The sequence below is a fragment of the Budorcas taxicolor genome, chromosome 10 (genome assembly GCF_023091745.1).
Source record: "Budorcas taxicolor isolate Tak-1 chromosome 10, Takin1.1, whole genome shotgun sequence".
In the NCBI taxonomy this organism is placed as follows: domain Eukaryota; kingdom Metazoa; phylum Chordata; class Mammalia; order Artiodactyla; family Bovidae; genus Budorcas; species Budorcas taxicolor.
Genome location: NC_068919.1, coordinates 36,788,851 through 36,804,553, shown reverse-complemented (window position 1 = coordinate 36,804,553; position 15,703 = coordinate 36,788,851). Strand labels below are relative to the sequence as shown.

At 35.7% G+C, this 15,703-nt stretch overlaps 1 protein-coding gene across 1 annotated transcript in view; it reads left to right on the top strand.

The window, feature by feature from the left end:
* Positions 1 to 15,703, top strand: part of UBR1 (ubiquitin protein ligase E3 component n-recognin 1) — a 152,827-nt gene that overhangs the window by 29,291 nt on the left and 107,833 nt on the right. Inside the window, exons 4-5 of the mRNA XM_052646203.1 lie at positions 9,129 to 9,239; positions 13,137 to 13,267. Coding sequence (XP_052502163.1) covers positions 9,129 to 9,239; positions 13,137 to 13,267 — 242 coding nt within the window. The remainder of the gene's footprint in view (positions 1 to 9,128; positions 9,240 to 13,136; positions 13,268 to 15,703) is intronic.

The following is a 15,703-nucleotide window of genomic DNA, read 5'->3' as shown; positions in this document are numbered from 1 at the left end:
CATGGGATTTTCCAGGCAAGAGTACTGGAGTGGGGTGCCATTGCCTTCTCCAACTGGAGAGTAGTCCCCGCTTATTACAACATAGAAAGCCTAAGTGCAGCAACAAAGACCCAGCATAACTAAAAATAAATTAATTTAAAAAACACAGTAAGATAAATAAGGTCTGAGAATCTAAGGCATTTAACATGATGATTGTAGTTGATAACACTATTATTCTATAATTGGAATTTGTTTAGAGAGTAGCATGTAAACATTCTTAGATACGTACAAAAAGGTAAATATGAAAAACAATATACTGAAGCACATTCTTTAAAAAAATTTTTCAGTAAACTTTGCGTTTTTATCCTCAAAATAAAAACACCCACTATTAAAGATTATTACTATTTTTTTTCTTTTTTGGCCACTCCATGCAGCATGTGGGATCTTAGTTGTCTGACCAGGGAGCAAACCTGTACCCCCTGCACTAGAAGCTCAGAGTCTTGACCACTGGACCACCATGGAAGTCCTTCAACATACATTTGTTGAAATCAAGTGTTAGGATCAAAAGGGCAGATCATAGGAAGTATTAGGATCATAGGCAGGCCTGATATCTAAGATTTAATTATAGAAGTAACAATCAGGGTCAATCTTAAGATCAGTTTTACGTAATGAGAATTTATATATTGTCTTCGAAATGCAACAGCATTAAAAAAATTATTTACTTAGGCAATGCAATAAAACTTATTTTTTCAAAATTCAAATAATACAGAAGAATACAAATATTATTGTTGCCTTTCTGTCCCATCATACTTTCTTTGTTAAACTAAACACGATTTAGTACACATCCCTACAGATCTTTATTTAAGTATTTATAAACATATATATGTTTAGGAGGTGTGTGTGTGTGTGTGTGTGTGTGTGTGTGTGTGTGTGTGTGTGTGTGTAAATGGGATCCTACTATGTACTCTGTTTTGCAACTTTTTTTTTTGGCCACACTGTGCAGCTTGCAGGATCTCAGTTCCGTGATCAAGGATTGAACCCAGGCCATGGCAGTGAAAGCCCAGAATCCTAACCAGTAGGCCAACAGGGAATTCCCTGCAACTTGTTTTTAATTTAATGTATCATGGAGATAGTTCTGTGTTGTTACATATAATAACTCTTTTTTTTTTTTTAGAGATAATCCACATCTTTATTAAGAGACAGTTCACATTTAAAAAGTATAATTCACATTTAAAAAGTATAATTCACATTTAAAAAGTACAATTCAGTGTTTTTTAGTATATTCACAGAGTAGCACAATCATCACTATAATAAATTTTGGAACATTTTTATCACCCACAAAAGAAACCTCGTAACCCTTTTTACAAACCCAACTCTTCCTGCAGCCTGAGACAACCATTAATCTACTTTCTGTCACTACAGATTTGCCTTTTCTGGAAAATTCATGTAAATGGTGTCACACAACATGTGGTCCTATGTAATTGGCTTAGCATGATGTTTCACTTTCACTTAGCATGATGTTTCAGTGATTATCCAGGTTGTAGCATGTATCTGTGTTTATTCCTTTTTATTATCAAATAATATGCCACTGTATGGCTATACCACATTTTATCTATGCATGCATCAGCTGATGGACATTTGGGTTGTTTCTGTTTTGGGGTGATTATGAATAGTGCTATGATGAACATTGTAGCCCCCAAACAATCACTGATCTGGTTCCTGTCACTGTAGTTTGGTATTCCCTTTTCTAGAACTTTATGTAATGAAATCATATAGTACATATGCTTTTGTGTCTGGCTTTTTTCACTGAGTGTATTGTTTTTATGATTCACTCATATTACTGTGAAGTGAAGTTGCTCAGTTGTGTCTGACTCTTTGCGACCCGTGGACTGTAGCCCACCAAGCTCCTCTGTCCATGGAATTCTCCAGGCAAGAATACTAGAGTGGGTTGCCATTACCTGTTATTTAATTGCTAGTAGCTCACACACTTTTTTGCTGAATAGCATTCCATTGTGTAGATACATTCCCCAAATTTTAATTCTCATGAAATCTAATTTACCAATTTTTCACCAAGTTTATACTTTAAAAAAAAAAAAAACTGGAGCCTATTATACAGAGTGAAGTAAGCCAGAAAGAAAAACACCAATACAGTATACTAATGCATATATATGGAATTTAGAAAGATGGTAACGATAACCCTGTATAAGAGACATCAAAAGAGACCCAGATGTGTAGAACAGTCTTTTGGACTCTGTGGGAGAAGGCGAGGGTGGGATGATTTGGGAGAATAACATTGAAACATGTATAATATCATATGTGAAACAAATCACCAGTCTAGGTTCGATGCATGATACAGAATGCTCGGGGATGGTACACTGGGATGACCCAGAGGGATGGTATGGGGAGGGATGTGGGAGGGGGGTTCAGAATGGGGAACACGTGTATACCCATGGTGGATTCATGTTGATGTATGGCAAAACCAATACAATATTGTAAAGTAATTAGCCTCCAATTAAAATAAATAAATTTATATTTTTTAAAAAAAGAAAGCTTGACAATTTGATCTGTATTTAGAACTGGGCATTCTAATACCTGGACAGAGACTGTCATGACCATGAGAACTTTTATTATCTAAGGGTCATGTGTATGCCCAAGATTTCTTGGAACAGAGAGGAAAGATTCCCCAGTGAATAAAATTTAAAGGCACATTGTGAATCAGATCCATACAATAACTCTTGCCTTGCTTAACTGCTACATGTATTCCTTTGTGGGAGTATGTCATTATATACTTAAACCATCCTTTTTTTCCTAGATAATTACATTGCTTCCAGTTTTACAGGGATCAACCAATAATGCAACATATACATATACCTTTGTTATACACCAATGTATATATTCAAGAGTGCTTGAGACTAGTTTCTTAGAAGTATGTTTTCTGGCTTTTGTGTGCATAAATTTTGATAGATTTTTCCAGATTTTTTTCTGAATTGCTGTGTCAGTTTACAGTCACGTTAAAAAGCTATGAGAATGGTCTTTCTCTATATCTGTCCCCAAGTTTATTTAATCAGTCTTTTTACTTTTTGCCAATCCGTTAGTAGTCAAATTATCTGATTATTTTAATTTGCACTTCTATTACTAGTATTACAAACATCTTTTCATCTTTTAATTGTATGTTTAATTTCTTCTGTGTAATGCCTATTTCTGTCCTTATTTTTCTGTTGCTTTTTTCTTACTGCTGTGTTATATACTTAACAAATATTATCTTAATATGATTGTCTTTAATAATTTTTCATTTTAAGTTAGATTTTTAAAGATATATTTGATATACAATAAAATCTACCTTTCTAAGTGTACAGTTCCATGAGTTTTCATAGATACATACAGTTCGGTAACCACCACAGTGTGAAAGTGTTAGTTGCTCCGTTGTGTCCGACTCTTTGTGACCCCATGGATTGTAGCCTGCCAGGCTCCTCTGTCCATGAAATTCTCCAGGAAAGAATACTGGAGTGGGTAGCCATTTCCTTCTCCAGAGGATCTTCCCAATCCAGGGATCGAAACCAGGTCTCCTGCATCACAGGCAGATTCTTTACCATCTGAGCAACCAGGAAAGCCTACAGTGCTATTAAAGTTCAGCACTCAGTATGTCAGCAAATTTGGAAAACTCAGCAGTGGCCACAGGACTAGAAAAGGTCAGTTTTCATCACAATCCCAAAGAAGGCCAATGCCAAAGAATGTTCAAACTACTGCATAATTGCACTCATTTCACATGCTAGCAAGGTAATGCTCAAAATCCTTCAATCTAGGCTTCAACAGTACGTGAACCTATAATTTACAGATGTACAATCTGGATTTAGAAAAGGCAGTGGACAGACAGATCAAATTGCCAACGTCTGTTGGATCACAGAAAAAGCAAGGGAATAACAGAAAAACATCTGCTTCATTGACTACGCTAAAACCTTTGACTGCGTAGATTACAACAAACTGGAAAATTCTTAAAGAGATGGGAATACCAGACTACCTTACCTGCCTCCTGAGAAACCTGTATAGAGCTCAAGAAGCAACAGTTAGAACCGGACATGGAACAATTGATTGGTTCAGAATTGGGAAAGGAGTATGTCAAGGCTGTATATTGTCACCCAGCTTATTTAATATATGTAGAGTATGTCATGCAAAATGCAGGGCTGGATAAATCACAAACTGGAATCAAGATTGCAGGGAGAAATATCAGTAACCTCAGATGTGCAGATGATACCACTCTAAATGGCAGAAAGTGAAAAGGAACTAAAGAGCCTCTTGATGAGGGTGAAAGAGAAGAGTGAAAAAACTGGCTTAAAGCTTAGCATTCAAAAAACTAAGAATCATGGCATCTGGTCCCATCACTTCATGGCAAATAGATGGGAAAAAAGTAGAAACAGTGTCAGATTTTATGTTCTTGGGCTCCAAAGTCACTGTGGACTGTGACTGCAGCCATGAAATTAAAAGACACTTGGCTCCTTGGAAGAAAAGCTATGACAAACCTAGACAGTGTATTAAAAAGCAGAGACATCACTTTGCTGACAAAGGTCCAGTCCGTATAGTGAAAGCTGTGGTTTTTCCAGTAGTCATGTATGGATGTGAGAGTTGGACTGTGAAGAAGGCTGAGCGCTGATGAATTGATGCTTTTGAACTGTGGTGCTGGGGAAGACTCTTGAGAGTCCCTTGGACAGCAGGAAGGTCAAACCAGCCAATCCTAAAAGAATCCAACCCTGAATATTTGTTGGAAGGAGTGATGCTGAAGCTCCAATACTTTGGCCACTTGATGCAAAGAACTGACCCATTAGAAAAGACCCTGATGCTGGGAAAAACTGAGGGCAGGAGAAGAAGGGGGCAACAGAGGCTGAGATGGTTGGAGCGCATCACTGATTCAACGGACATCAACTTGGGTGAACTCTGGGAGATAGTGAAAGACAGGGAAGTCTGGCATGCTCACGCAGTCCATGGAGTTGCAGAGTTGGACACGACTTAGTGACTGAACAACAACAAACCCCCACAATAATCAAGATATATCATTTCCAAAAGTTCTCTAGTGCCGTTTTGCAGGCAGTCCTCTTGCTCACATACCCCTAGGTCCTGGCATTCACTGATCTGTTTTCTGTCCCTATAGTTTTGGCCTTTCAGAATGTCATATAAGTGAAATCGTATTCTGTGTAGTGTTTGCTGTCTGTTTATTTTCACTTAGTATAATGCCTTTGAGCGCCTCTCATGTATCAGCAATTTCTTCCTTTTTATTGCCTGGTAGTATGCCATTGTGTGGAAATGCCACAATATAGTACCTGTTCATCATTTGATGAATACTTGACTTATTTCTAGCTTTTAAATAAAGCTACCATGAACATTCAAATACAAGTCTATGTATGGGCATTTGTTTTCATTTCTCTTGGTAACCTCAGAATGATATTGCTGGATCATAAATTAAGTGTATGAAATCTATATTCTGTCTTTTAAACTTGATTTATGCTGTCATTTGCCTTAATGACATTTTAATTTATATGTAGTTATATTTGCCAGAATTCTTTTTAATGCTTCTGTAGTTTATGTCTTGCTTCCATGGCATTCCCTATACTAAAGTTTATACATTTACTTTGATTTGAAACTACATTTTTAGTAATTATGAGTTTAGCATTCCTCAGTGTATAAAATTGATTTGTATATTCTAATTTCTTTTGTTACCTTTGTTCTAGTAGCAACATTTGTAGTAATAATTTTTATAGTGCCTTTAGTTCCTTTTTACTCCCTTACTTAACTTTTTATTGTCTAGTTTGTCAGTTTTAATGGTGTCTTTGCTGTCTTCCTATTACCTACTTAGTAGCTGATAATCTAATGCTTTCTGTTTCCCTTTTCCCATTGTTTTAGTTGTCTTTCTGATTGTGAGGTTGTATAAAGTTTACATTCTTCTATCCATGTATCTTTCAACACCTTTGGTTTGTCCTTTTTCAAAAAATTTATTTATTTATAATTGAAAGATAATTGCTAAACAGTATTGTGTTGATTTCTCCCAAACATCAACATGATTGATTCGTTCTTAGTTGTTTTTCAGTCGCTAAGTCATGTCCAGCTCTTTTTCAACCCCATGGACTGTAGCCTTCCAGGTTCCTCTGTCCATGGGATTTTCCAGGCAAGAATACTGGAGTGAGTTGCCATTCCCTTCTCCAGGGGATCTTCCTGACCCAGGGATTGAACCCATGTCTCATGCATTGCAGGAGGATTCTTTCCCACTTAGGCAATGGGGAGGCCCTTTGATTTATTCTTACCACCACATACAATTACATACATAAAATATTTACCAACTATCCTTTCTCTGAAGTTTCCCCAGTCACTGCTTGGTCAGATGAGGCTCATCCTCTAGGGTTCAGCAAATTACAGTTTGTGGGTCCAGTGCAGTTCACCATCTATTTTTGTATATGGCCTGCAAGCTAAGTTGGGTTTTTATTCTTTTTTTTTTTCTTTTGGCCACACCACAAGCCATGTGGGATCTCAGTTCCCCAACCAAGGATCCATCCATGCCCCCTGAAGTGGAAGTGCAGAGTCTTAACTCTGGACTGCCAAGGAAGCCCCTAAGCTGGTTTTTATATTGTGAAAAAGAATAAGAATAATCAGTTCTCAGTTCAGTCGCTCAGTTGTGTCCGACTCTTTGCGACCCCATAGACTGCGGCACGCCAGGCTTCCCTTTCCGTCACCGACTCCTGGAGCTTTCTCAAGCTCATGTCCATGAAGTTGGTGATGCCATCCAACTGTCTCATCCTCTGTCGTCCCCTTCTCCTGCCTTTAATCTTTCCCAGCGTCAGGGTCTTTTCCAATGAGTCGGTTCTTCACATCAGGTGGCCAAAGTATTGGAGTTTCAGCTTTAGCATCAGTCCTTCCAATGAGTATTCAGGACTGATTTCCTTTAGGATTGACTGGTTTGCTCTCCTTGCAGTCTAAGGGACTCTCAATAATATTTCATGATAAATGAAAATTATATGAAATTTAAAATTTTAGTGCCTATGAATTCTCATTGGAACATAGCTATGTTTATTCATTTATTTATTGTCTGTGGCTGCTGCTTCACTGCAAAAGTAGAACTGAGTAATTCAAAAGAGATTCCATGGCCTGCAAAGCCTAAAATATTTACTGTCTATTCCTTTATACAGAAAGTTTGCTGATCACTGCTCAGACATGAGCAGTGTCATATGGATATGGTGACCTCTGGAAGGTCATGTGTATACAGTGTTCCTTTAGTTCTGACATGTTTAAAATTGTATTTTTATAGCTTAGCTGTTGAGAATATCCTTGGTTTACTGTTTCTTTCCTTGAAATGCTGCTCTGCTGTTGTCTTGTTTCATGTATTGTTATTGAGAAATCTGGTGCCAGTCTAATTTTCTTGTGATTATGTTATTTCTTCTTTTTGCCCCAGACCTCAGGACTTTTATCTTTAAAGTCTAATAGTTTTAGGAGGTTATGTTTTGGAGTTGATCATACTTTTTTCTCAGTCACTCATGGCCCTTTCGCTGAGTAGATTAAGGCCTTTTGTTTTCAGGAAGTTTTCTTAGATTGTTATCCGTGTTCCATTGTTTCGATTTTTCTTTGGTGACTCCAGTTAAGCTCATCTACCTTTCTTAGGCCTATCTTCTATTTCAACCATTTTTCCTCTGACCCTGTATTTCTTTGCTTCATCTTACTTTCATTCTCTTATTTCCCTGCTTTGTTTCAATGCTATTTACTTCTGATATATCATTTTCTTCTGTTTTTTCCCCTGAGTTCATTCAGGTCTCATTTATTTCTTCTTTTTTGTCCATTTCTGTTTTTAATTTTTGTGTTTGTGGTTAAATGTGTCTTAATCTGATTAAGGGTTTTTAATGCTTGTTTGAGGATGGGTAATTCAGTTTAGAGCATTATATTTTCTTCCAGCTTCATAATTGAGTTTTGGCTCTTATTTACATTTTGGGGCTTTTTTTTTTTTTTTTTTTTGCAACAGTGTCATATGGATATGGTGTACTTTTTTCTATTTCATTTCATGAATAGTGTCACAAGTGCTCTCTTCTGTCAGTTTTACCCTCTTTGTAATTTCTTTTATAGATGATATTGATGATGGTGGTGAAGTGAGGGGAGGGTTTGGCATGTCTTGTTCCTCTCTTGTTTCTATAGGATTCTTAAGCTTGCTTTCTTCTTTCTTTCATTTACTGTCACATTCTATAAGGGGTTACCCCCTTTTTAAATGTATTTGATTTTCCTCCAAAAGGAATGCTTCTCGGGGGTGGCCACTCTGGTCCTGCTACTTTCAGTCTCTTTCCCTGTGAACCACCAAGCCCCAATCTGTGTTCGGTATTTGTTCCTTAACATTGAGCTTTCTCTTCTGGGATGTGATTTTGTCTGTGCTTGATTTAAGTCCTTTATACCCCTCTGTTCTCTTTAATGGAGTCTCTTTAGCTTCCTTCTCCTATTGTCTGTATCCACATGCTTGAAGTGATAGGCAACAGAAACTCTGATAAAAGAAGTCATTTGAAGGTTGTGGTATTTATTTTTTTGACTCCCAGTAATCCTGCAGACATGGGTCATATGTGGCTTTATTTGTTCTCCTTGTTAGTTGTATGACTTGGACGGGGGAGATTTGGGGAAGATTCAAATTCAGGTCATTGTCATCCTTCTCTATCTAAGCTACTATGTTTTAGATAATTTTTTTTTACAGGAACCCTCAAAGAAAAAAATGTTGTAATAAGTTTTAGTTGCTGTAGGATATTAATATAGATGAAAATATACATTTCTTAAGTACTTATGCTAGTATCATTGTAATGATTTAAAAGTCTGTTTAAATCATAAAATCTACTCAAGCATTCTGGGTGTCATATAGATTTTTTTCTTTTTCTTTTTTTTTACACATGACACAATCTGTTTTAAAAACTGTTTAAAAACTGAGTATGTTTCAAAAATGTATCAATTTTGAAGGTCCATTTTTGTTGTGATTAAGTATTGAGAATTTTTCTGTTATCAAAATATTTTTTGATATTTATCTATAACATTTAAGGCAATCAAGGTTGAAATAGCAGGAAACAGGTATTATTTGAGTTCTCTTTATCATTCTTCTTTGCTTTGTAAATGTTTTCAAATTAAGACACACATTTTTCATTTGTCAGATGCATACTTCTACTGGAGGAGGATTTTGTGACTGTGGGGACACAGAAGCATGGAAAACTGGTCCTTTTTGTATAAGTCATGAACCTGGAAGAGCAGGTACCACAAAGGAGGTAAGAATATTACTATTTTTTAATTGCTATTTTAAGCTTGATGAAATTAAATAGAAATAAATGTTATTTGTATGGGTTAAGCTGAAGTCCATCGAGAATCCTGATTTTATGTTCTAATATTTAAATGTAAGGAGTTGTATTTGATTCTAGAGGATTTAAAGATTTGATAAATTGATAAAAGTTTGATTCCATATTTCTCTAAAGAAATGAATTTACACTGAAAAGATGAACTCAGAATACTTGTTTGTTAAGCAGTCAATTTGATAAGTAAGAATAAACAATATATTATCCTAAAAGAGTGAATGGAAGTAGTTATTATGAAATAGGAGGATATAATGAATTAGAAAACAGTAGAACTGACACATAGATTCTGTAATTGCTATTCTTAAAGGAAAAAAAATCAACTAACATATTATCCACTATGCCTCCTAATCAAGAAAAAAACTATGAGTAAGCCCAGATAGCGACAATTAAAAAGAAGAATGGGAAAATGACCATAGAACCACAGACACAGGAGGATTATAAAAGTGACTCTGTGCAAAGACATTTGAAAATAGATTCTTTTATCCAACAGTATAGTCATAATTTATTCAAAAACAGAAAAAAACTTTAACAGTTAATAACCATTGAAGAAATTTTAAAAGTTGTCACAAGAAAGTACTTCCTAAAAAATACCATGCTCAAATGGTTTCACGGAAGAATCCTTTTTAAAACCTAAGGAATAAATAGTTTTTGTATTCTTTAAACTGTTCCTGATAACTCTATAACACTGAATATTCCTAGGGTCTATATTTTGATCTCTTAAGTACCATTTTCCACTAAAAGAAACCAGGGCTTGTTGTAAAAATACCTGATTCCAGATATGAGTTAGGGAATAGGTGAAGTAGGCTGGTGAGGATGGATTTGTGTCAAAAGAACCTAAAACTCAATTTTAGGATACTTTTGGATACTTTCCCCCTAAGATGGGGAGTAAGGCATATTCTGCTTTGCCACAGTGAGTATCCATTTATTAGTGTAATGGACATTCCAGCTGTGGCAGTTAGACAAAAAAAAAAAAAGAAAAAGCACCCCCAAAAAATAAATAAATAAATAAATAAAAATAAAAAGCACCCAATTTGGAAAGGAAGAAGTAAAACTCTGTTTGCAGATGATGTGATTGTCTGTATAGAAAATCTGAAGGAATCCATTAAAACATTGTTAGAACTAACAAACAGGTTCAGCACAGTTGCAGGATATGAGATACAAAAATTACTTGTATTTTATACATTAGTAATGAACAATCCAAAGATAAAATTAAGAAAAAAGAAGTACAAAGTTTATTTAATTTGAAAAGATACATGCACCCTTATGTTTATGCAGCATTATTTACAGTAGCCAAGATACTGAAGCAACCTAAGTGCTCATCAAGTTTACAAAACTAGGCTCCTTCTTCCTACCTCATGGGGTTCCAGTCTGTTTGTGGTTTTCCCGAGCCATATGGCCTCAGAACACTGAATTGAGTCCTGAACTAACCTGGTCTTCTTGGATTTCTTTGGATTTATAATTAGATTCAAAAAGAAATAGATCATTCAGGCTTGTTATGTCAGCAAATCTGTATACTCAGGAACAGATTCATGATCTGAATGTGAGAGCATACTTAGAGCTAGCATATAACTAGTCATTTGCCCCCCAAGAGTCCTCTGTGTTTCACCTTTGTTTTGTCTCTGCCTTGGTGAATGTGAAATCTGTACTCTGCCAGGTGTGTGGCATTGTGCCAGCCATAATAGGGATTTACCAAGGGTAATTAGACCTGGTCAATACCAATCAGCCTATAGTCCAGCATTTGGCAATATCTCTAAAAGTATGTTTAAGGGAAATTTCTTTCTAGTTCTGTAGTACATTTCTGGGTTTATTATTAAGGTTTTTTAAAAATCAATTTTGATTATCACTCTGTTGTTCCCTCTAATGGATCTTCTTATTTTCTAAGCTATAAATGATTTATTTAAAAGTTTCTTCTCTACTTACCAGAACTCTTCTGAAGAACTTAGCTTCTGATATAGTATGGAAGTAATAAGTAGATTCTTCTAACTTTTCATTTCAGACTACTTTGATTAAGAATTGAAAGGAAATATTTCTAAAACTAAAGAAGATAAGAAATAGGAACATAGTGGATTAATGTTGCTCTTAGTACCTTTGGCACTCTTTTTCTCTCTTTCTAGCAAAAGCTTCTGAGTAAAATCTCCAGAGAAAAGGTGACATATTGAAGAGATGGTAGAAATGAAAATAATAAAGCATTGGGGAGTGAGGAAGAATAGGTGCAGAAGAGTAAATGTGTAGATTAATGTTTTGGTCACCACAGAATAAAATACAGTTCATTAGTATGGTGTATAGCAGGTAGGTTAAAAAATTGAATATTAAAGCCTTCTACTGAATTTCTATTGGATTTTTATGTGTGTGTGTATGTGTGTGTCTTATTAAAGAGCTACTATATTTGTTTTCCTGCTTACTGCTTTGTTTAAACAACGTAATGAGTTGTAATTTGCATACTATGTTAAAAAACTCACCCATTTAAAGAGTATACTTTAGTACTTTTTTAGCATGTAGTTTACTTTTTTGGCCAAATAATATTCCTTTGTATGGATAATGCATCATTTTATTTATCCATTCATCAGTCTATGGAAATCTAGGTTGTTTCCACTTTTTGGCTATTATGAGTAATGCTGCTATGAGCATTTGTGTACAAGTTTTTTGTGTGGATATATGTTTTCATTTTTCTTGGGTAGATATCTCAGAGTGGAACTGGTGGATCATAAGGTCACTATACTTAACATTTTGAGCTTCTCTCAGACTTTTCCAAATTGTACCATCTTACATTTCCATCAGCAGTGTATAGGATTCAGGTTTCTCCACATTCTGGCCAACCCTTGTTATCTGCCTTTTTGATAATAGTCACCTTAGCAGGTATGAAGAGGCATCTCACTATGGTTTTGACTTGCATTTCACTAATGGTTTATGATGCAGGGCAGGTAAATGCTTTTTTTTTTTTTAAGCTAATTGGTTTGAACAAACCTATTAAGGAAGTGGTATTCTTTAATGAAATGAACATTTTTTTTCCATGAAAGTCAAAAGACTCGGATGTTAGTATTGCTTTTTATATCTGTTTAGATGCTCTTTGACGTTGAATGGGGTCTTTTTAAAAATACATATTTTTAAAATATTTATTTATATTTGACTGTGCTGGGTCTTTGTCGCTACAAGCAGATGTTCTCTAGTTGTGGCAAGCAGGGACAACTCTCTAGCTGCAGTGCACAGGATTCTCATGGTGGCTTCTCTTGTTGCTGTGTGTGGGCTCTAGAGGACATGGGGTTCCATAGTTGTGGCACATGGGTTTAGTTGCCTCAAGACATGTGGAATCTTCCCATACTAGGGATCAAACCCATGTCCCCTGTGTTGGCAGGCAGATCCTTAACCATTGGACTACCCAGGAAGTCCTTAGATGGAATCTTTATCTCTTAAATGCCATAAATTTTCTGCCTTAACAGAGTGGATGTAAGGATTGGTTGGAATAAATTAAATGAGAAATGTTTTTGTAAACTGTAGGGAAAAACCAAACCCTATAACTCGTTGTTCTCTGATATGATTAGTTTACTCAGGCAGAGAACATTCATAAGGAAGAGCGTCATAAGGGAGGCTTCCATGATTTTACCTCCTTTCCTTTCTGTCATCTGTAGCACCAACTTGGCCACAAGGAATTCAGCTAAACAATGTGATCAGCAACCTCTTGGGCTGAAGTTAAATTCATTCTGGGGGATGGTGTATATGAACTCATTAATATTGTTCTTATAAATTAATAACATCATTCTCATCCACTTACTTATATACAACATTGAGAATATGTTTTTCTATACTTTCTTGCAGAACTTACGCTGTCCGTTGAATGAAGAGGTAATTGCCCAAGCCAGGAAAATATTCCCTTCAGTGATAAAGTACATTGTAGAAATGACTATATGGGAAGAAGAAAAAGAACTGCCTCCTGAACTCCAGAAAAGGTGGGGGATTTTTTTTTAAGGGGGAAGTTTTCATGATGGTTATTTATATTGCAGAATGAGTATTTGAAAAATGTCTTCTGTTTTCATCTACTGCTTTAACTTATAACTATCATTGTGAAAATTTTATATAGAGAATTTTTCCAAAATGTCCATTTATATGAGATGCTCTGCTAAGACATCATACAGAAGTTAAGGCAAAAGAGGGGCTTAATCAGGAGCTTCTGATTTTTAAGAAAAAACATTTTTGGGGTATTGTTATAAATGATTTACAAGGACTTAGCAGCCATTCATCCCAGCAAGGAAGTAAATTGCCCAGTTTGATCCTGGCCTGGGCCCAGATTCCCTGAGAGGTTCATGAACTAAGGTGGGGACTTCAGAACAGTGTTTCCCTTTAGTCCAGATCTTTAGCACTTTTCTTGATCAAAAATTTTGATGGTCAGAATAAGGAGATAACCCTTTGTCCTGTGCGTTGGGATCTAGGATTATTTCACGTGCAGGAATTTAAGAGGTTTTTTTGTTTTTGTTTTTAGCTAAAACCCAGCAGTTTCTAACAACCATAAGTCTTTTAGTGACAGCAATATTGGTTCTTAATTTACAAAAGGCGAAAGAGAATTCAAGACCTGATATGTAATACAGTTTGAGCCTTGTGGGAATTTTTCTACCTGTGTAATATTAGGAGTTTCACAAATCTAAATATAGTTTTTTGAGTCTACTAAGTTTATTTGTATTATTTTAGGAGAAAGGCTTAAGAATTTCAATTTTTAAAGACTTTAAATGATAGAACTGCCTTATGACCCAGCAATCCCACTGCTGGGCATATACACCAAGGGAACCAGAATTGAAAGAGACACATGTACTGCAATGTTCATCGCAGCACTGTTTATAATAGCCAGGACATGGAAACAACCTAGATGTCCATCAGCAGATGAATGGAGAAGAAAGCTGTGGTATATCTACACAATGGAGTATTACTCAGCCATTAAAAAGAATACATTTGAATCAGCTCTTATGAGGTGGATGAAACTGGAGCCTATTATACAGAGTGAAGTAAGCCAGAAAGAAAAACACCAATACAGTATACTAACACATGTATATGGAATTTAGAAAGATGGTAATGATAACCCTATATGCGAGACAGCAAAAAAGACAGATGTATAGAACAGTCTTTTAGACTCTGTGGGAGAGGGAGAGGGTGGGATGATTTGGGAGAATGGCATTGAAACTGTATAATATCATATAAGAAACGAATCACCAGTCCAGGTTTGATGCAGGATACAGGATGCTTGGGGCTGGTGCACTGGGATGACCCAGAGGGATGGTATGGGGAGGGAAGTGGGAGGGGGGTTCAGGATTGGGAACATGTGTACACCCGTGGTGGATTCATGTTGATGTATGGCAAAACCAATACAATATTGTAAAGTAATTAGCCTCCAATTAAAATTAATAAATTTTTTAAAAAAGACATTAAACATATCATTTTGACTTTTACGGGACCATAAAGTGCTTGGAAAAATAAGGGTCATCAGAATTATGTCCAAAAAAGTTTTAATGTCAAATACATTGATAGCATCAGTTAAATGCTTTAAGAAATTTTGTGTTGGTAAGCATAATTCAAGTGGTCTGCCTGTCTAAAAAGGGTGGGTTGCTTGAATGTGGTTATGTATGTAGATAGCACTGTATTTCAGATTCACAGATCTGATTTCTAATTCTCATTGTTTCTTAGCTTTGGGACAAAAGAGAAGTCTTTTTGAGTCTCTTATTTCCTAAGCTACAAGAGGCTTGAGAAAAGCTTCCTCTTAGAGTTATGAGGATCAATTGACTGTTTAGTGGAAGATTATTATAAACTGTTTAAAACTGGTAGTAATTTCTGACATTTGTGTAACTGTAGCCCACAACCATTTTCATGTATTTTATAAGGTCCTCACACTCAAATGGAGATATTATACATCTCTTCTTAGAGATGTAAAAGATACCATCATCTCAGCAAGATTAAATGCTTAAGTGATTTGTCTGAGGTTTCACAGTCAAATGGTAGTGCTGGCACTTAAAATCTATACACCTTAAAAAAAAACCGTAAATGTACTATAAAACCAGTATTACTTAAATAGAAGGTAGAAACAAAAATAAATAAAAACTAAATGTTAGTGAAATCTTGACTATTTGTCATTCCCTGCCTGAAAGTTCTGAGCCTGAGGCTTGTCTCCCTTTGTTAGAGTGGGAGATTAGCAAGAGTTATGAATAGTATTAAAGACATACTGCCCTTTAATAACATTTACTTCTGGAAGTAAGAAAAATTCGGGGATAAACGTGAAAAAATTGATACTTTTATCAGAGTTTTAAAGTTTTATGGCACTGTACCACTTAAAATTGTCTCCTATACTAGTATTAGAGTGGTACTTTGGAGAAGGAAATAGCAGCCCACTCTAGTATTCTTGC